This window comes from Poecilia reticulata, chromosome 4 (assembly GCF_904066995.2).
Source record: "Poecilia reticulata chromosome 4, P_reticulata-male-v2, whole genome shotgun sequence".
NCBI lineage: Eukaryota > Metazoa > Chordata > Actinopteri > Cyprinodontiformes > Poeciliidae > Poecilia > Poecilia reticulata.
In genome coordinates, this window is record NC_088833.1 from 9,205,671 (window position 1) to 9,226,253 (window position 20,583).

Here is a 20,583-nt window from a genome sequence, read left to right on the forward strand (position 1 = left end):
TTATAAAACCCTGAAGCACGATGGAAAAATACTGAGAGGATGCTCAAATTTACATCTAGATGAAGCTCAAAATCTACGAAGGAGTATTATAGCTATTGTAGATACAATAAACTAAAGTTTTTTGTAAATTTCTGCCAAAAAAGTAAAGAATTTTGACGTTAATATTTATATGAAAAATATTACGATATTCTCTGAAATAAAGCTGAAAATTTGCAAGAAAAATTTTTTTTCCTTGACTAAAAGCATAAATTTATTAACTTAAACTTTAGATATTTTCCGACATTGTGAAGCTAGAAACCTTTAAGAAAAAAACTCAAAAGTTTACTGAGATTAGAAAGTCAGACTTGTATAATGTCATTCTGATACAGAGGACTAAGAGCCCAGATCTGCTGCTTAAGCTTTGAAATTTTTTTCTCAAATTTATCCCTCAATCTTAGAGGACTTCTGCCAATTTTGCCACAAATCTCCGACTTAATAATCAAAAACTTCTGGGATTTTTCTGATAATTTTTTTTCTTATAAATTCTGACTTTACAATGTCAGGATATCCTATTGTTCCTAGTTTTAATATCGTATATTTATATCCCTGCCACGGTGTTAGAGCGACGCTCAGGTGGAGCACAGCAGATGTCACGGTCAGACAGCGCGGAAGAAGAACGGATTTATTCCATCGGACCGTCAGTTCCTGAAACCATGCACACAAAAAATCTCAAAAAAGCACATGGGGTTATTGTGACCACGCTGAACCAGAGTAAAAAGTTCAGGGACCAAATTACCCAATATCTTAAGACCATGGAACAGTTAAACATGAGAAATTAAAAACAAAAAAAATATTGGAAATTTTCAACTTTTCAACATCAAAGAAAATCTGAGTTTTTTTCTTTTAAATATGTTAAATTAATCTCAAAATGTCTGCAGTTTTTATAGAAGTTTTATTTTTCTACAATGACTTTAATACTCCATTGTATAATCCAGCCAGAGCTCAAACAGTCAAGGACTCATTTTATTATACAAACAATTGTTTCTGATGGTTATGTTCTTCAGTATGGTTTAAAAACGTATTGTTTTATAATTTAACAAAAAAAAGACACACACAAAGAAAGATTTTCATCAAGTCTGAGCAATAGAAAAACAGCCTAAAAAATCTGATTCCAGCAGTTCGCATCATAGTTTGATTCTAAAAGTGCAAACTTTGACTCTCCGGTGGTAAAATCCTGTTCAGGACTTGGTCTGCTTCCAGCAGAGGAGTTCAAGTATCTCATGGTCTTGTTCACAAATGATTGCAGGATGGATAAGGAAATTAATAGCCTCATCTGAAGTATTGCAGACTGGTTCTGCTTTTCTTGTGGTGATGAAAAGTGATCCAAAAAGCAAGGCTCTCATTTGTCCAGTCTGTCTCTTCTATGGCCATGAGAAATAGATCCAAACATTCTCCAATGATTGAGATCATCTTCCTCTGCAGGGTGCCTGTACTCAGCTTAGAGATTAGATGAGTCGCTCCATCATCCGGGGGGAATCAGAGCCAACGTGCTTCTCCTCCGCGTTGGAAGGAGTCAGCTGAGGTTATTTGGGCATCTGACCAACCTGCCTCCCTTTGGAGATTTTCTTGACTCGTCTAACTGGGAGGAGACCACAGGTTTGCATGGAAACACTTTGGGACCCCCAATGAGATAGAAAGTGCTGCTGGTGAGAGGGTTAGCCCTGTGACCCGATCTCAGACAAAACAATAAATGGATGGATGGACGGGATCTGATTTGCTCTCCTGTCAGTTTCACATGATAGTTTATCTTGGTTGATTTTCACCAGTTTTCTAGTTTTTCAAAGGCACAACCACATGATCCTCTGTTGAATGTTTGGGATAAACTCTTTAGTGCTGACATTCGAACAATCTTTGACCTGATTTGCTCTCTTCAAACTGAAACTGAAGCCAAACCAGAACAGCAATGTCCCACCTCCACAAATCCAACTGTGATCCTGAGGACCTCAGATAAATCGTCCACTTTGTCTCTCTGTCCTATTCAAACCTGCTCTGTTCTGCAGGAAGTGGATGAGCCACGCTTTACATTTACCCCTGCTTCCGTTGCTGTTTCTGTTCATTTTGATTAGGTTTGCCTGGCGGTTGCAGGCCGAACCGTGGCGGGCTCAGAAGTGTTGTCAGTTTGAGGTTTGGCGGTCTCTGGACGGGCTTTGGGCTCTTTCTTTGGCGGTGGAAGTGTGACTGGTTCCCAGAGGAAGAACTCATGCAGCAGTGTGTTGACAGTTTCAGGACACTCCAGCATCACCATGTGACTGCCGTCCTCCAAGACCTTCAGGAACGCCATCAGAAGAATCTGACAAAAACAGTAAAAAAGCAAAAGGTACAGTCAGTGTTCTTCATGAAACACGAATGTTGTGAACTCAGGTAAAACCCTTAATAACAAAAACCTCCATTTAAAAATTGCATTTTGTGTTTAGTCATGTTGTCTGACTAATGGTGCGTTCACGCCAAACACGTTTTGAGTGTCAGGCTTGTTCAAAGTCCATGTGGAGGCGATTGCGGTGTATTTCGAGCGTCTCTCATGAAGCGAACTGAACCGTTTTGAGCGTTTGATGCGTCGAGCGCATCCGATGCATCCGACTCCATAGATTTTGAATGTAAACCAGATGCTCAAAACGTGTTTGGTGTGAACGCACCATAATATTTAAATTGGTTTAATGTTCTGAAACACTTAGATGTGGCAAACATTCAAAAACTAGGACATCAGGAAGGGAGCAAACACTTCTTTGCACCACTGCATGTGAGTAAAAAGGTGGTGTGTTAATACAAATTCAAACAATTCTTTCAGATTGTTAAGGATGAGATTTCTTAGGTATAAAATGATTTACTTCTGTAGAACAATCCAGAGTTTATTTGTGTTTGAACTAGCAACAATCAAGCCTGCTGCAGTCATTACATGCTAAAATATTCAATGGTATGTTTACTAAAACCGTAGGTTCTAGTCGTTTTGTAAACCCATTAAATAACGGATTACCATACAGTTTTGTAAAATGTGATATGTGTGTTTGCGATATTTTAAGTAGAAATCATGCAGTTCTTCTCAAACTAATTGGTTTGGAAACACTTTGTCTTCCTCTTTGGTAATCATATCAATTTTACTGATTCAAACTTTTTCTCATCTTGTGCTTGTGTTTTTCCTTTTACCCAAACTAAAAACTCAACCTCAACTAGATGGGCTGTTTGGTCTCTGCACCAGAGTCTTGGTCAGTCCTCACCTCAGCCATGCGCTGGTCCTCTTCTACTGGGACAAACTTGTCATGCATGCCGTGAACCAGCAGGACGGGCACCGTGAGCTCAGCGTGATAAACCTCGTCCCCCTCAGGCCAGTACTGACCGCTCATCATGGCACGCAATACAAATGACGACACATTGAAGGCATTGTACTCTTTCAGCAACTGCTTCTCCCTGGACCCCTGCCGAGCGAAGCCCGCCCTGCAGAGAGGGAAGCAGAGATTTATCTAAGTTACAAACACAGAAGAAAACAAATGAGGCCAAACACTGCATCACCCACTTTCTGGCATTAAGTCTAAAGTCTAAATCTTCCCAATGTGGATGACGCTTTAAAGGATTAACTGTGATAGATTTTATTTTTCCACATTTTGCAGATTTTTTTTAGCTACAGTTTGTTCTTCCCTCTTGTCACCATAGTTAACCAAACTTTTTGATATTCCTTGCAAAATTATTTTTCTTGGAATTAAGAAGAAATTCATATATTTTTCTGTTTATATTTTTAAAATAATAAGAAAATGGCAATCACACTAAACAAAATTTTCCTACAAACAGCTTTGTTTAGTCTGTCTTCTGTGCCACTTCAAACTAAGCCAGCTCCTGCTCAAAGTTTCCACCTATTAGTCACACACCAGAATCCTGATAGAATCTCTCCTTTCCTCCTTCACCACATGTATGATCAGCCTAAACCACATTAATAGCACTGATTGTGTCAATTTTATGGCACTTATGGGAAAAACCTGCAAAAACCCAGATATTGTGTTCAACCACAACGCCTGCAAATGATCTAAAGTAACTCACTGAGGACAAATATCCTGATCTGGACATCTATGATCAGAATAAAAACGTGTCTTACTTTAGAAAGCTCCAGGCTAACAGTGGGGACAGGCAGTGAAGCACACAGGTGGGCAGGTTGAAGATGCTGCACAGGCTGGGCTCCAGCGCTGTGGGACCTCCACCATTGATCATCACCATTTTGTGAATCTGGTCTGGAAACTCATGAGCCAGGAACGTACAGAAAGACACGCTGGGAAATAGAAACAGAATGAGGGTTATTAAACAGATTGTAATCTTGTGGTAAACTGTTAAATAGAATGAAGCTTTTAGGATTTTTTTCCGTAAAGAGACGATATAAAGGTGTTAACATCAATAATACCCATATGAATGTCCTATGAGGATGTTCCTCTTCTTTGCATATCTCTTAAAGATTAGTCTCATATCCTCTGCCAGGGCATAGAAGGTGTACGCTGCAGCTATGTGTGGAGATGAGCTCGCTCCGTGGCCTGCCAGGTCCGGGGCGATCACCTCGTACCCGAGTCGGGAAAAGAAGTCCAGCTGACTCCCCCAGATATCCAGCGACCCCCCGACCCCGTGGATAAAGAACAGAGCAACATCTGAATGTGTTCCTTTACAGGCTGCTATCCTCCTTTCGCAGTCAATCACCACGGTGCGCTTCGGCTTCCTCCTCCGTTTGCGGGGTTGCTGGGACTGCTCGGCCTGTCCGGCAGCAGGTGCCTCTCCTGCTGACCCGGTTTCCGATGCCCCGTTGTTTCCAGCTGTGACAGAGTCTGACCGAGCCTCGGGGATGCTGACGGGAGGTGAAGAGTTACGACAGTCTGTCAGTTCAACCTCCACCGTGCTGTTGGGTTCAGTCTCTCCGTTCTGGCAGGTTTTCAGCTCCGCGCTCGCCCTCTCGCCCAAGTTCTCAATGAACAGCTGTCCGTTGCGGTAGACTGTGATCTTTCTTTTGCAGCTCACGATCCCACCCAGCGAGGGCTCCTCCACCGCCGGTCTGTCAGGGATGATGTGTCGAACCCGCAGGACACGGCCTGGTTTCACCTCCACGAACTCGTACCCATCTGCAGGCTCAGAGGTTTCCACGGGAACCACGGTGTTGGCCGGTTTTGAGGTGAGACAGCAGAGGAGGCCTTCAATAAAGCTGGTCAGCATGGCTGCCAGTCTGGACGGAAAACAGACACAGAAATACAATATGATGGCATACAATATGGGCTTAATTTTTTTGTATATATATATATATATATATATATATATATATATATATATATATATATATATATATATATATATATATATATGTTTGTTTTTTAAACTTAGCTAAACTTAAACTTGGCTAAGCTTTGAACTTTTACACTCTAGTATCTATTTACAACTGAATCCTTTGTGATTTTCTACGCATTTCTTACGGCAGCATTTGGTGATATAAATAGCTGCAGACGGTTATAGATCCCTGAGTTAAAGCTGTCCACCATGTGATTCCTCTGCAGCAGTGCAAGCCGCTGAAGGGCTGCAGGGAAACCAACCAGCTACTTTTGGATGATATTTAAGAGAATTGGATCATTTCAGGAGTATCTGGACTCATAAATTTCACACAAAGACTGCAAATGAAACTAAATGTTAAATGTCCAGAAATTGTAATGACTCAAAGTACAGTGTTAGTAATCACATGGACCAAATGGGTTTTAATAGTTTCTATTCAAACAAATGCAGCTACCCACAAGTTTAGTTACAGTTGTTTATCAGCCACAGAAACTGCAGCAGCAGAAAGGTCTGCAAGTCTCTCTGCAGGTGGCATTATCTTACCTTCCCGTTGCTCCCCTCCCCATTGGAGGGGATTAAACTCTAAGTACAAACAACAAATCTCTCCACTTCATCTTGATGAAAAACAGTCACACCTGCTGCTGTTTCAGTTTCTGCATTTTTTTTACACTCCCATTTGCTGCTGCTTTTGTTTCGGGCACAATGTGTTGCAGCCTCTGCTTTGCTGGCTGATTCACACTGGCTATAGTTGCAGATCCCCAGGCTGCACAGGGGTATTTAACTTCTTCTGCACAGGGGTGCAGCCTGGGGATAAATTATAAATTATTACAGGAATTTATAGGTGTTTTATCCAGCTATCCGTTTGTGGTCTGTAGGTTAACAAATTGTTGTCTTAGTGACAATTTTATATTAATAAATGATCAAATAATGTTTGATCTCTTATAAATACTTGATCCCATTAAGACTCAAGTGTTAATTTTTTCTTTCCTAACGGTCCAGAATCTGGAGGTTGAAATCACAAAAAAATATCATTTTCATGTGAATCTTTTCATTTTAAATCGCACAAACCATAAACAAACTAAACCCACAATGTTTTATTCAAACAAACGTGATCTGACTTTGTGGAAAAGGGATTTGTAACTAACACACTAAAAGAGTTTTGCAAGGTTGTTTCACAAGAAACACAAATAACTTCCTTTAACTTCTTTTGGTTGTTTCTTCTCTCTCTATTTGGTCCTTCTCTCTCTACTTGAAGGCTGCAATCTTTAGAGAACAACCATATAATTTCTATTTTTAGATTTTAATATAAACGTTTTTACAAAAAAAGATGATAGATTCAATTTCTTTTATGGGATGTTGATATTTGCACATAGTTTATACACCAACAACAAGAGAAATACATTTAAATAAATACTACTGGTGCATTTAGTGACATTTGCTGTGAATATTATTCAGTGGAAAAAGTTAAAAACTGCTAAAAACTTCATTTTATATGGATCTAAAAACAAGGCTTGTTTTTCCTTTATCGTTTTATGCCAAAGTATTTAAGAGCCACTGTGGAAGGTTCAAAGAGTCACATGCTGCTCAATAAGAATAACAGGATATGAATTGCTCTTACTTTGAAAACAGTCATTGAATATTTAATCAAAATGTAAACAAAGAGGTGATTAATTAAAGACAAATAGCTCACTTCCCACATTTTCCCAATTTTTTTTGCAAAGTTCTGAAAAGTTTTTGGTTTTCCTCCCCATTAGCACCATGATCAGGAAAAGGTTTTTTGTTTTGTGGAGTCAGAGAGGTGAGGAAGTAACGAACCATCCAGGATTATCATAGAACTGAATCAGAAACAAAACATTTTTCAGCCCAACCGGCCTCTTTGTCCAGAATCACAGCTGCTAAGTGCAAGTATCAATGCAAGAGCAAAACTCCTTCCAGCTGCAGCAAACAAAACCAGAGAGAATAACTTTCCAAACATGCAACACCTCAACAGAAATCTACAAAAGAACAAATCAGAACCAACACAACAAACAGGTTTGTGTCTTTGTTTCTTTAGAAAACGGACATTAGTGTGATTTGTATGGCACTAATTCATGATTAGATTAATTCTAAGACATATATAGAATTTCTTTCTTCCTTTAAATATGTGATTTAGGAAGTGAAAGACTTTAATATTACAGAAAATTTAAGATTTTTGAAAAATTATGAGGATAAATATGATGTTACTGTATCAATATTAGCAGCTGCTTACACTATTGCTAATGCATTTTAAGGATTTGGATTGATGCAATCAACATATTAGTAACGCAATTTATAAACCTTAATAATAGAAAATATTGAAACATTTTTGGTTATTTTTTTACTTTGGTGATTAATCTCCATCATAGTGACTGAGCATATGAACCTCATTGAAAAATAATGTGGTGATCCTCATTTGTTTTACTGAGGTTTTAGTACCTCTGTTGTCATTGGCTGTAAAAGATTATGACATAACAACGCACATGTTACACACAACCACTGCATGGTGGCCAGAAAATTAGCACAGGCTGCAACCTGTGTGTGAAATAAACGTAGACCTGGTTTGTGAAAGCCTAACAGAGTTTTCATTAAAGATCACTTGGACTAATATACCAAAATCTAAAATAAACAGTGGCCTGTTTACAACTGGTAACTGTTACAAGTTGCAGTAATGTGTTTATAGTAAACAAATTCTGCCTGCTTATATTGGCTTAAATTTAAGTTAAAGTTCAGAAATTTATCTTTTTTTATTATTATTATTATTTGTAAAAACTGGAATGTAATGTCTAATATACTTTTAGCAAAACGTTGAACACATATTGACACAATGTGGGATTGAAAGCATGCTCTACACTGAGAAAGAAATTAGTTTTTAAAACCGAGCTGCAGTGTTTTTGTTGCTTTGCATTTTGCATTTTTCTGTCTATTCACCTGAAACAGTGAAACTCATTTGAACAGAGCTCGCTGCTTTATGATGCAGAAAATGAGGCAAGTTCCAGAACATTTTCACTCAAAAACTTTTTTTTTCTTTTTTTTTTTGCCCAAATCAAATGCAATATTAAATTTAAATAATCCGCCTGTCTGAGGTAGCTTGCAGTTCTGCTTGGTTTGTATGCAGGAACATTTCTCTTGAGTTCAAGCTAAATATTTAAACAACCAAAACTAAACATATTGATTTAAAAAAAATTACACCAAAGTGAAGGAGAAAGCTTACCTTTATCAAGGCTCTATCTCATAAAACCTCCTATGATCAAACTGGTGCCGCTTTCTTATGAAGCATCGAAGGAGAGCTATAATCTGTTGTAGCCAATCCAATAATCTAATTTATCTGGATTTCGCTGGCCTGTCGAGAGCAGCCACCACATGGCGGCCGGCCAGTGTGTGCCAGCAGACAGCATGTCTTTCTAAGGGACCAGAGATGCAGCCAAATATCAGAGAGGAGCTGCAGCCCTCCAGTTTCATCCTGGGACATGAGTAAAGGCGGCTGGAGACGCTCCAGAGCTCTCCGTCTGTGTCAGAGGATTTTAAATCCATCTGCCTCTGGTCCTTGATGCGCGTGTGAAGAGCTGCCCCCTGCTGGCGAAAGAGGGGAAGGCAGCACATCAAACTCATCCCGAGAGGAAGCTTGTTTAACTGAGAAAATGTTTTAATCTGGATGCTCTGCCTTGCAGAAAGAAAGTTTTGGATTCAAATACCTTCTGAGCATCACGTGACCTCCGCTGACCTTCCTTCTCCCCGTAGAGTATCTCAATGTTTACTATGTTGTTTGGTGAATCACATGTTTGTCCATCATGACTTTTGTTCAACAAAATCAAGTATATAGAAAATATGACGTTGTAAAGCAACCAGACCCACCAGACTAAATACCTTGTTTCCCAGAATACAATGTCAAAATATTTCAAATATTTTCTGTCAAATTCTGAAATATTTTAGCAAATACTCTTAATATTTCAAACTTTTTAAACCAATCTTCAAGTGGAATATAGATATGTAGAGCAATGCTCATGAAGTGAGACAAAGTCCCTAAGAAAATATTTTTAAGTAAAACATGTTATAAAATAAATCACTGTTGTCAGTATAAGGCTTCATCTCAGTCACTGTTTCTAAATTTGTTAAACTCGTCACTGTTCTTTTTTATACAAATTATACTCTCAGAATACAACTGAATGACTTGATATTTCATATCCATCAAGTCAAAGCGCATTGATTTGTTATAATAGCCCAGTTGAAAATCAAACTGGGCTAATGGACATGATAAGTTGAAAACTAAATGCTCATTATCCGATTTCACTGAATTTCAGCTTCGTTGAAAAACGAAGTAGAGGCATACATAAAAACTATTTGCAATTGCAGCAAAGAAGTGGCTCTGCAAGGTATAGTAGAGTCCGGGGGTGAGTACAAGAATACACCACACTTTTCAGATTTTTTATTTTATTTATTTTTTTATTATTAAAACCTTTCATTTAACAATTAAGCTAGAATTTATATTTTACAATAAAACACATTGACATTTGTGTTTATAATTTGTTAGAATGTGAAAATGAGGTTCAAGAGGTGCAAATACTTCTGCAATTTGAGAGTTGAACGCATGGGTCAGATCTTTTAAATGAGTGAAGCCAATTGATTCGGATCCTGCAAAGAAACGAAATTCCCATCACTACTCATGTCGAAGACCGGGGCCCGTCAACAGGGCAAATTGTGATCTGCCTCCTGATTGGTTGCCTGGTCAAGCTTCTATCACGTGGTTGCGCGAGTAAGCCAATAGCTGCTTCAAGGGCGTGGCCAAGTAAACATCCCCACCATTCAGCTATCATGTTAGCCGACGGAGTCATATGTAAATAGCTTTACGAGCTTATGGGATGTCAGCTTGGATTTATTTGTTTTATGAGTGTTGTGTAATTTTTAGTTGACACCTGGATATCTATCTAAATATAATGGACACCAGAAGTTCTATGTGAAGGTCGTTGCTGTGTTTTGCAGTAAAATTCGTCAGGTTAGCTGCCTCGGTGGACTAGCCTGTTAGCTATCGCGGCCATATCGAGCAGCACAACAAACACCGAGTCGAGCCCACGAGTCGGCGAGTCGACGTAAGACATTTCTGCCATCGTCATCATGGAGAAGGTACTCCTTGTACAACACGTTTGGTCCTTTGGCTTTTGTCTAAAATATAGAGAATATGTGATGGCGATTTGACTAAGTGTAGCTAAATGTTAGCTTGCTGGTTGCCACACCTGCTCTTTCTTTCCAGGCCAAACCGGCATTTTTGTTCTCTGAAATGTTCATGATCAACTCCGGCTCATATCGGTGCATTCAGATTCCAGGTCACAGTTGATGTTTTAGGGACAGTGGCTGGATAAATGTACGTTTCTAGGCTTGTATAGAGGAGGTGACGCCCAGTCTTTGATCTAAAACAGAAGCTTTTATTGTTGTCCAGCTTAGACAATAATTGGGAATTATTCATTTACATATTTCAACGAAACGAAAGTAAAAGCGTTGATATTGCTCATCAAAATTATTTTTTTATAACCATCTCTTATCTTTCCCCTCAGGCTGATTTCTTAAAAGGACTTCCAGTCTACAATAAGAGCAACTTCAGCAGATTCCATGCAGACTCAGTTTGTAAAGCATCAGTGAGTAATGTGTCTATTGCATGTTTGTAAATGGATAACAATAGCACTCAGTTCTTTGATGTTTATGATTCATTGTTAAATATAAAGTGTTCATTATAAAAACGCTAAGATTTTCCACCAGCAGCCTGAAGTAACAGCTTTCACTCTGCATCATTAGAAATGTAATACTTTAATATCCCTCAAATTATATTAAGTAACTCAGCACATCTTTTAAATCGTATACAAAACAAATTATAGCTCATTAATATTTTTTTTGCATTACAATGTCATCTTCATCACATTTTTCCTATGTTCTCTGATTAACATAAATAACAGCAACATCCAACATAACATGGAAGAGGAGAAACATTTGATTTTCTGCTGTGTGTTTGGATTTTAAACAACATATTCATTAAATATATAACTAAGAAACCTTTCCATTTTGGTCAGTTATTAGTTTGCCACACAGCTCTGTAGTTTTACTGGCTTTCACTATTATTTCAAATGAAATGCAGAAATAAAAAATGAATAAATCCCATTACAGCAGATGTTTTATTGGAAAACTAGTCCTTGTGTTTAATGGCTCGAAAGGATGATTACATTAGAGTGAATATTGGGAAATACAATCACCATCATATCAATGCATGACATCACTGTGGTCAAGGATAAACTAATCTGTTCCAGCTCCCATGCATTTAGACCGCTGGTCAGTGATTTATTTGGCCTCTTGAATGGGCTTTAAAACCTGACAAGTATTTTTGAAATGTATATATAAAACACAATCTACTTGAAAGTATTAATATATAATTTCTCTATACATAATTTCTAAAGTTTGCATTGAAAATAACATTTTTCAATTTTAGTAATATGTTTAATTGCTAAACATATTTTTATAAGGTGTACTAAAATACACGTTGAATCAAAGTAGAAGTTTGAGAATAATCTTATGTACATCCTATTTCAGAAAAAATGCAGCCTTTTTTTTAGCAGATTTTCATTTCATTTTTTCCTGGGCTTCCTTCCTTTTTTGGTCACATCTGTCAACCCGACTGACTCCTTACTGTCTGCAAATGAAAATATACAACATAAAACTCATGTGAAGGATGGACCGGCTTTTGTTTTATCTGCTGCTGTTATTCCCCCCCAGACGCCTTTTAAAGCTGCTCTGGGGCAACATTAGACTGTCATTGTGTACAACAGTTTGTTCATGTGTTTGTTGAAATGACCATTATTAATGGCTGTTAATGTATTGGTTGTATTGGAGAAAAAGAAATTCAGATTATTTTTCTCCTTAAACCCTTAACCTGTAGTTATTCTGAGTAAATTTAAGGTTAAAGTTGAAGTTTTTGCGCATTTATCATACTACTTATGGTTAATGTACATTTATGTTGTAAATTAAGCTGATGCAGTTTTTTTTTTTTTTAATTCAAAAACTGTTATTCACTGCTTTGAACTGAATTGGGAATTTGTTTTTTAAGTAAATGAGAATAAGTCTTAACTGTTGTCTCTTTCTTTCTTTCTTTCTTTCTTTCATCTTTGTGTTTTGCTGTCCAGAACCGAAGGCCGTCTGTTTACCTCCCGACCCGGGAATACCCTTCTGAACAGAGTGAGTGACAGGGAGCGGCTTCAGACTGGCTGCACTAGCAGATTTATTCTAACAGCCTCCACTATGGTGACAAAAACACTGGAATAATCAATACGATTTTAAAGAGTAGTACCTGGCTGCAGGGTGGGGATCGAGGACAGGTTGAGGTTTTGTTGACTGAGGGAGGAAAGAAAAGAAGTCGGAGTGATGATGATATAAAGTTTGTGCAGTTGTTAGTCTGTGCATTTATTAATGTGATATTATTATGTTAATTTCCTTTAAGAACTACTAACCTGATATTCCTTATTTGATGTTGCAGTTATTGTAACAGAGAAAACTAACATCCTCCTGCGTTACCTGCATCAGCAGTGGGACAAAAAGGTGAGCATGTGACTTCATTAGCACCTTTTTCTAAAACCTAAGTTAAATATTTCTTTTTAATCAGTATTAATTAATTGTGTGTTGAATAAATTATTTATATCTAAAAAATGGTCTTGTCATGGCTGGATTATCGCTGATGTGTTTGTGGTTGTGTTTTAAGCAGAATGCAGCGAAGAAGAGGGAACAGGAACAAGGCGAGGTGGACAGCCCGGCACCGCCGAGGAAAATCGCCAGGACAGACAGCCAAGAGATGAATGACGACTCATAAAGTGTGTGTGTGTGTGTGTGTTTGTGTGTGAGAGGATGAAATAGCATGTGCACATACAGGGTGTAGCCTATGTGAACTGATGAACACAGGAAGTTAGGTGAACCTGAATAAAAATACGTGGTAGTTTTGAAAAGAGGTGCACTGATCAGGATTTTCCTGGCTGACTGTGTTTAAGATCGAGTCAAAATCCATCATAATGTTTTTGTTTTGGCTCTGATTGACATGTCGACTCCTCCCCGTGTGAGCCTGTACACCTGTGAGCGTTTGTATGCGTGTGGCGCTGTGGATGCGTGTCGTTCTGTTTGCGTGAAGCGAGTGAGTGTTAAAGTATGTAGAGTTGAGATGGAGACACACTGGACAGAAAAAGCTACTTTTAAAAACTAAACCTGTGTAGATCCGCTCTGATCCACGTGAACGTTTTGTTACTCTGTTAATTTTATTACAACTCGTCGTTGTTGAGCTTCCTGCCAGCCGCAGTGCCCACTCTGTTTCACTGCCCACTTTTAACCACACGGGGGCGCTTCAGCATCTCTGAAACTCCACAGAACCAAGAATGCACTGTGACCAAGAGCACAAAGTACAGCCATTTCTTCCAAAAGGCCCCATAAGATGCGACTATATTCATATCTGTGTTTTAATCTGGGACTTGTGCTCGTGGGATTTAGGTTAATTTGTCTGAGATGCGTTTTTACACCTAGCATCTCACTGATTATGGCTATAAAAAATATGATTTTCTTAAAGGAAGGAATTCAGACCCGTAAAGCACAGATGGTAAAAAAAATAAAAAAATCTAATTACATGAAAGGAAAGCTGTTTTTTTTTGTGTGTGTAAATAGTTACCATCAGAATTATCCAATTAAGTAAGTTTGTGTTTTCTTAAATAATTAAAAACACACCCATGGATGCGATAGGAAAGGAAGCATCCTGACGCCCAGTGGACGTTCTCTGGCTTGCATGTTGTTGTTTCCACTCCTGGATGTTTCGTTACAGAACCGAAGGTGTCAGCCTAGAGGCCTTACAGCTTGTCATCGTGGTCCGATTCCCTTTAGCTTGGCCGCGTTCTGCATCTTCCAGTCTCCGGAGGTTTTTTTTTTTTTCAGTTTGGGATCTGGCATGAATTATCACAGAGTGGGATTTAAAAGGGATATTTTAGCGTTTTCAGCCACAGAATGCACATGGAGCATGGGAAGCAGCGTTCTTACTTTCAGTTCGTTCTGGCGTCATAAACCGCTACACTGCGATGAAGCTTCTTGTTATCACTGCCCAGCAGAGTCACGTCGAAGCCTCCTGATGTTTTATCAGCCGATGCAGCAGTGTAGATATCCTTTTTTTTTTTTTTTTATCATAAAAACATGATATGCTTCTGCTCTGATAGACTGTTCAGCTCCACCTTAGGCCTTGCTCCCATACTGTGCGTTTGATCAGATGTTCCTTTAAACTTTGTTCAAATAAAGCTTCACTAAAACTAGATTTTGTCATGTGGTTCTTAAAATGTGAATCTGGAAAAAGAAAATTAAATTAGAAATGAAACTGGGCAGAGAGAAAGGCAATGATAAAATGTATCTTAAATATAACAATTCACTGATTTATTTTGCTAGTTTTGAATGGTTACATAGTCGCGTCAATAAATCAGAATAATCAAAAGTTTTACAATTAAAACTCAATACATACAAGATGGACGCAGGATGTATTTCATGTTTATTTCTGTTAATTTTGATTATTGAGTTGCTCATTTAAATTAATCCATCTTCCCATGCTGAAGAAAATGAACCCCATGGTATCATGCTGCCTCTACCATGCTTCACTGTTGGGATGGTTTCGGTGTTTGTTGTCCACATTGCAGGCAATTTTATTCTTTGAAGGGAAATTTTTTCAAGTGAAATTTTTTTTAAATTACAAAATCAACTACAAAAGATAAATTTAACGTCTACATGAAGTCTGATTTTTGAATAAAACTATATTTCTTTAATATTTACTAATCTCAATGGGTTTCCCATGTTATCTAGAACAGCAACAAAAATTCTCCAAAAAGAATGATCAAATTTTGCTGATTTTGAACAAATAGAAATAATTTCGGTAATTTTAACTGAAGATATGAGTGGAAGAAAAGTTCAAGTGTTTTTAATACTTTTGCCAGACACTCTTATCTACCGTCAGCCAGTAAGATGTTTTCTAATCAGAACCCTAAGTGTTTATTTTTGATTATTATTGAGTCAGTAAGTATTATATTTAATTAAATTGGGATAAGTGTTAACTTCTTTCTACTCCTTTCAAACAGAAAAGTAGAGGTAAGCAAATTATTTTTCTCTTGGTTAAATATTCACGTTTTCTCTGAATATTTGCTTTTTGTTGTTTTTAAAAACTTGTTTGAAATAAAAAAGATAAAATGAACAAAAAAAGAAAAACCCTGACACACCATGTTAGTACCGCCAACATTATGTACTGTAACTGTTTCAGCTAAACAAACTCCCAACACATGATATGCATTTGAAAAGAGTTTTATTAACTATTCTTTTCAGATTTTACAAAAATATGACAAAATAAATTAACAGAAATAAATAATCCCATTTCCCAGTTTTTTTTCCTTAAAAGACGTTTTTTTTGTTTTTTTTCTCTTGTACATTGGAAGAGCATTTGATGTCGTGTCAGTGAGGCTGTGATGAAACATCAGATTTTTGAGGTTCGGGTCGGGTTTTAATGAAGCTGCGTTGAGAACCTGACCCGTTCACATCCGACTCAAATCGCAGAACGTGACGCGTTTGATAAATCCACTCGGTCCAATCGCACTGATTTCCTGTTGAAGAGGAAGATGCTTCCTATGAGGGACGTCGGAGCTCGACCCGATCAAAGCCAGCTTCTGTGACTCAGGCTTGTCAAAATCCCTCATCTGTTCTAAATTTCCAGCTGCCTTGAGTTTATGATGAAGAGAAATTATTTTGATATTTGTTGCTTGAAAGGGGAAAAGGTGGAACTGTAAACAGCTTCAGCAAACAGCCCGATCCCAGCCTTCTGCTAAAACACGTGTACAGATGATGACGATGATGATGAAGGGACATCATGATGTTCTTCATCCCTGAAATCCAAATGCAGCAAACTGGGTGGATTTTTTTTAATAAGACTGAACTCAGCTACATTGTAACATCTACGTCTTGTTTATGTTGTTGCACCGACTCCCTTTAATAATTCACATCCCAGCCTTTAAACGACACACACAAAGACAGAATATGTTCCTCTCATCCCGGGAATTTCTATTTTACATTTATAACGAACAGCTTCCAGAGAAGTTAAAGAGAACACGCTTATAGTACTGATGTTGCAACATGGTTTTACCCTCTTGTGTTTTTTTCTGTATTGCATTAAATCTTTTTTTATTTATTCATTTCAAACTGGTTTGACAAGGCAGAGGCAACAATAAAACACATTATTTCAACAGATTCAGTGACGATTCTCCATAAATAAAGTAAAGAAAAGTGAAGAAAGGCGGAGATAGATGTGCTGCTCAATGTTGATCTACAGTATCTGCTTCCACTCAGTGTTATTGCCAAAGTCCTTGTCGGAGGTGAAAGTGTGTAAATGCATAGTTAATGTTTCCATCTGTTAACCCACAGGACAGTTCAGTGGCCTCTGAAACATGTGAAATGTGTGTTTTACAGTAATGACTCCACCAAGCATTTCCATCTAAACCTGCTGCTGCTGCTGCATCCTGATGCCCACAGAATGGTTTTATGGGTAAATGTTTATTTTTATAAGCTGGCACCACCTTCTGGAAACCATGAAATAATGACTTACTCTTTGCATGATGATGAGTTTACATAAAGTTAACTGAGCAGATTAAATGATAATAGAGCAGCTTGCAAAAGCTTTCTTCAAAGCCTGCTTTCGAATTTTAGGGTTCTGTAAACAAAATAAAATACCAACTAAACCAACTGAGGCATAACACTTCAACAAGTTCAGGGAATACATCTTTTTTGTTTGAACAATTTTCTTCTTTCTCTCTTTAGTGTCTAAATCTGTTATAGAATACTGTACATCTCAAATTAAAAACCATAAGATGAAAAATATTACATGTAGTTGGAAAAGTCAATGGAAAAAACTGGTACTGTACTGTAAAAATAAAATGCATGGTCAGTGTTTAACAACCAGAACTGCTAAGAGCAGAGATCAAATAAAACATCTCCCTCCACACTTATTGGCACTGCGTTTAAAAAAAAAGCCTTAAAATAAATACATTAATCTTTTATTGCAGTAGTTTACTGAGAAAAATACTAAAATCTCACTGATAGACATCAGTAATAAAATATGAATGATTTCTACTTTGTAGCTTTTAATATTTTTGGTTTTGGACCTTTGTTTCCCTGGGGTATTAATATGATGTGACACAAAGACCGTTTTCTCTTAGCCAAAGGGGCAGCTGGAGGATCCAAGTTAGTCTTGCCACAGTTCAAAGTGAGGACTAAGGTAATGAAGGCAAAAATAATAATAATAAAATCTCTAGAGCTCATTTAGAAAACTGCGTCTTACGATCGTCAAGTCTAAGAACAGAAATTATGGAGGGAAAAAAACAACTTTTCCTGTCTTTTTAACAGCAAACATTCTAGTTCTTGAAACAAAGAATGAATACTGTTAGGTACAGTGGAGGATCTGTGATGCTGGGGGTCCGTCTTACATCTAATAGCCTTGTGAACTTTGCTAGATTGTATCATGAACATTAAAATACATCAAACATTTTGTGATTTCTGCAGGGAACTGGACGTATCAGTCAGAGGACGATCTACATGCTACTGAAAGCCTGCAGGGGGCGCTGAGGAGATGAAAACGTTTTCTTAATAGGGGGTATCTAAGATTTGGGGGTGGGGGGTTCTACAGCTTTTACTGAAGGATTATTCATCTTTAGGAAACGATTCATTCATTTCAAAGCTTCATCACAGCAGGAGAGAATAAGTGTGGAGGGAGCAGTGGATACTAAAAAGAGAAACGTTTTTGTGTAACATACTGCAGTGAATCAGGCTGGAATCAAGCTTCTTGTTGGGGTTTAGTGCAACTTTCTCCTCTTTACCTCTGGACTCATTTTGCCACGTCTAACTGGAGTGTGTGAAACGGAGCGCCATCTGTGTTTACCCGGTTCGCTACAGGCATCATCCATGCTCCACTTTCCCAAACATCACCTTCAGCCACTGCCTCTAAATTTCTCCTGGGAAAAATGTCGGTACGGGTAATTTGACTTACAAAGCTCTTTACTTTTTGATTTTTTAAAATCTGTTACAGAAAGGGAAGGGAACTAAACGCTCAGACATCACCTCTGCTTACAAAATAAAGCTGGTGATTTATGCTGCGACTGCTGAGAATCATTAAAACACTGACTGATATTGCTTTTCCATTTATTCGCTTCGTTACAAAAGAGAAGGGCCCCAAAAATTCATCACAATAAAAAAAAGAAAATATTTACTTGTGTTGGGAAGGATGAAGTCTGGAAATCGTTCCATGTTTGTTTTTAACCCCTATCCTTTCACAACTGGCTTTTTTATTTGTTTATTTTTTTTCACGTGAGGCCACCAAGATGCTTACAATTTCTGACTAAAGGAAATCAGGAAACATAGCTCTCTGCTTTAAAGGCTTAAAATAGTCGAAACGCAGCTCATGCATTTCTTTATGTATTGCAGACAAGGAAGAATTTGAGTGAGTGTGTTTTAGTCGGTCATGACAGAAGGGCTTGCGTCTGTCGTACAAAGCCAGATTATTTTTGTCTCTCTGCAAGAAAGCAGACCGGAACAACAGTCATCTTCCATCAGATTCATCTTTTCCTGTTTGCTTCCCTCTGCACAAACAGGAACTTTTCGGGCCTTTTCTCACAGTAAAGCACATCAACTCCGGCTGATATGTAGTTTTTATCCTCCGGAGCTGCTAGATTTTCGAACTGGCCGGGTCCAAGTCTGCAGCATGTCCGTTCTCGGATCCCTCCCCCGGAGGAGAAGGGATCTCGTCGGGAACACCGTTCAAGTCGGAGCGGGAGGTTTGTCTTTCCGATGACGACCCGTCTCCGGGTCTGGGCGGCGGAGCCCCGTTCACACAAGCTCCCCCTTCGGATTTCCCAAAGTTGAACAGTTTTCCAGGGTTGAAGGCCTTACTGGGTGACTGAGAACGCTCCTGAGAGCTGCTACCTGATGATGATGAGGATGAGGATGATGATGCTGCGGCTGTGTTGGTGCTGGCTGCAGCAGAGGCGGCGGCGGCGGCTCCTTCCTTCTTGTTCTCGGGTGACTTGAGGAACTTGAAGCTGAGGAACCCGGGGAGTTTGGGCTCGCTGCCGGTGGGCGACTGCGGGGAGCGTGCGCCGCTGGAGGAGAACTTACTCTGCAGCGGGATGATCTGCTTCAGCTTCATCACGTTGTTGTTGGCCAGCAGGGAGCTGGGCCTCTTGGGTTTGTCAGAACCACTGGCCCCGCCTCCTCCTCCGCCGCCGGAGCGAGATTTGCTCCCGTGATTTTTGTCGTGGTGGTGATCCCCAGACGAGTCACCTTTGCCGTCATCCCGCTCCCTCTCCCTGCGCGCCATATGCTCCGCCTGCCTCTGCCGCTCCTCTTCCTCCCTCTTCCTCCTCTGCAGCTGCTGGTAATGCTGCTGCGCCTGCCGCTCATGCTTCTGCAATGAAGAGAAAAATAAAAATCACATTAGGTGTTTACTAGGATCAGCACTAATTAACGCTCTGCTCATATTACAAATCCCCTCACTGCAGGAAGATGTCTGCAGTGCAGTTTTCCTTTTTATGTTAGGCTGTAAACCTTTTCGCTTTCAAAATTTTAAATAAATCAGGTGTACAATAAACATTTTCCCTCCACATAATGCCGAAGTGCTGCAGTGAAGATGCCAGCTGGACCTCAACAACCCCAATGACTGCCAACAAATTGCTTCCTCCTTTACCTTAAAAGCCTCCCTTCGCTGGTAATCCAGTTTCGCCATCTCCTCCTTGACCCACGTAGGAATGTCAGGAATGGCCACATGGATGACGTACTTCAGGAGAATCGCAAAGTGCTGAAAGAAACACATTTAGAAGAAGTTTCCTGCAGTTAATGAACCATGTTTGAATTAGATACCAGAAAGGATGATAAAGCCTCAACATTTACTTCAGGTAATTTCTGCACCAAAACCTGTGGACTGTGAAAGTGTCCTCTTGGTCACGCCTGACTTCCTAATCAGGCCAGGACGGAGCTGCAAGCTGTTCTTGTCTTTCAGATACAAGCAGCCGCAGCGAGCAGAGCTGACCGAGCTAAAACTAAAGAATCCTGACTGGAGTAGCAGCTTAGACATGTACAGAACTTATGAGAGCAATTTCATTATATTATGTATCAAAAGTAATGAGATTTTACAAATCTTTTCATTTTATATATAAAAACATCAAATAAAGT

General features: G+C 38.8%; 3 protein-coding genes across 5 annotated transcripts in view; 1 reads left to right on the forward strand and 2 right to left on the reverse strand.

Annotated features, from left to right (window-relative positions):
- Positions 1-912: 912 nt before the first annotated feature.
- abhd8b (abhydrolase domain containing 8b) lies at positions 913-9,060 on the reverse strand. Of its 2 annotated transcripts, none has more exons than XM_008406559.3 (5): positions 8,552-9,060; positions 4,421-5,224; positions 4,121-4,291; positions 3,252-3,468; positions 913-2,329 (listed from the first exon to the last, which is right to left on the reverse strand). In XM_008406559.3, exons 2-5 carry the CDS (start codon positions 5,212-5,214, stop codon positions 2,102-2,104), a joined length of 1,410 nt encoding a protein of 469 aa, XP_008404781.2. In that variant the 5' UTR covers positions 5,215-5,224; positions 8,552-9,060; the 3' UTR covers positions 913-2,101. The 2 variants fall into 2 exon arrangements, with proteins under 2 accessions (XP_008404781.2, XP_008404780.2); XM_008406558.3 differs by lacking the exon at positions 8,552-9,060 and adding an exon at positions 5,866-6,007.
- A 1,054-nt stretch (positions 9,061-10,114) lies between these two features.
- On the forward strand, positions 10,115-14,648 carry dda1 (DET1 and DDB1 associated 1). Of its 2 annotated transcripts, none has more exons than XM_008406555.3 (5): positions 10,115-10,458; positions 10,887-10,967; positions 12,501-12,552; positions 12,851-12,912; positions 13,073-14,648. In XM_008406555.3, the coding sequence occupies exons 1-5, from the start codon at positions 10,450-10,452 to the stop codon at positions 13,178-13,180; spliced, it is 312 nt and encodes a 103-aa protein (XP_008404777.1). In that variant the 5' UTR covers positions 10,115-10,449; the 3' UTR covers positions 13,181-14,648. The 2 variants fall into 2 exon arrangements, with proteins under 2 accessions (XP_008404777.1, XP_008404779.1); XM_008406557.3 differs by having other exon boundaries at positions 10,120-10,458; positions 13,076-14,648.
- Positions 14,649-15,662: 1,014 nt separating this feature from the next.
- Positions 15,663-20,583, reverse strand: part of ano8b (anoctamin 8b) — a 44,733-nt gene continuing 39,812 nt past the window's right edge. Inside the window, exons 18-19 of the mRNA XM_008406554.3 lie at positions 20,099-20,209; positions 15,663-19,819 (exon numbers count right to left, since the gene is read on the reverse strand). Of these exons, the coding sequence (XP_008404776.2) occupies positions 19,082-19,819; positions 20,099-20,209 (849 nt within the window). The 3' untranslated portion in view covers positions 15,663-19,081. The remainder of the gene's footprint in view (positions 19,820-20,098; positions 20,210-20,583) is intronic.

Bases quoted from the DNA above. Each gene is read 5' to 3' on its own strand.
- abhd8b (XM_008406558.3), bottom strand. From the start codon at position 5,888: ATGGGGAGGGGAGCAACGGGAAG. The intron at 4,292-4,420 runs GTATTATTGATG...TCTATTTCCCAG, and splicing joins CTCATAGGACATTCATATGG to CGTGTCTTTCTGTACGTTCC. The intron at 3,469-4,120 runs GTAAGACACGTT...CCCTCTCTGCAG, and splicing joins TTAGCCTGGAGCTTTCTAAA to GGCGGGCTTCGCTCGGCAGG.
- dda1 (XM_008406555.3), top strand. The intron at 10,968-12,500 runs GTGAGTAATGTG...TTTGCTGTCCAG, and splicing joins ACTCAGTTTGTAAAGCATCA to AACCGAAGGCCGTCTGTTTA. The intron at 12,553-12,850 runs GTGAGTGACAGG...TTGATGTTGCAG, and splicing joins GGAATACCCTTCTGAACAGA to TTATTGTAACAGAGAAAACT.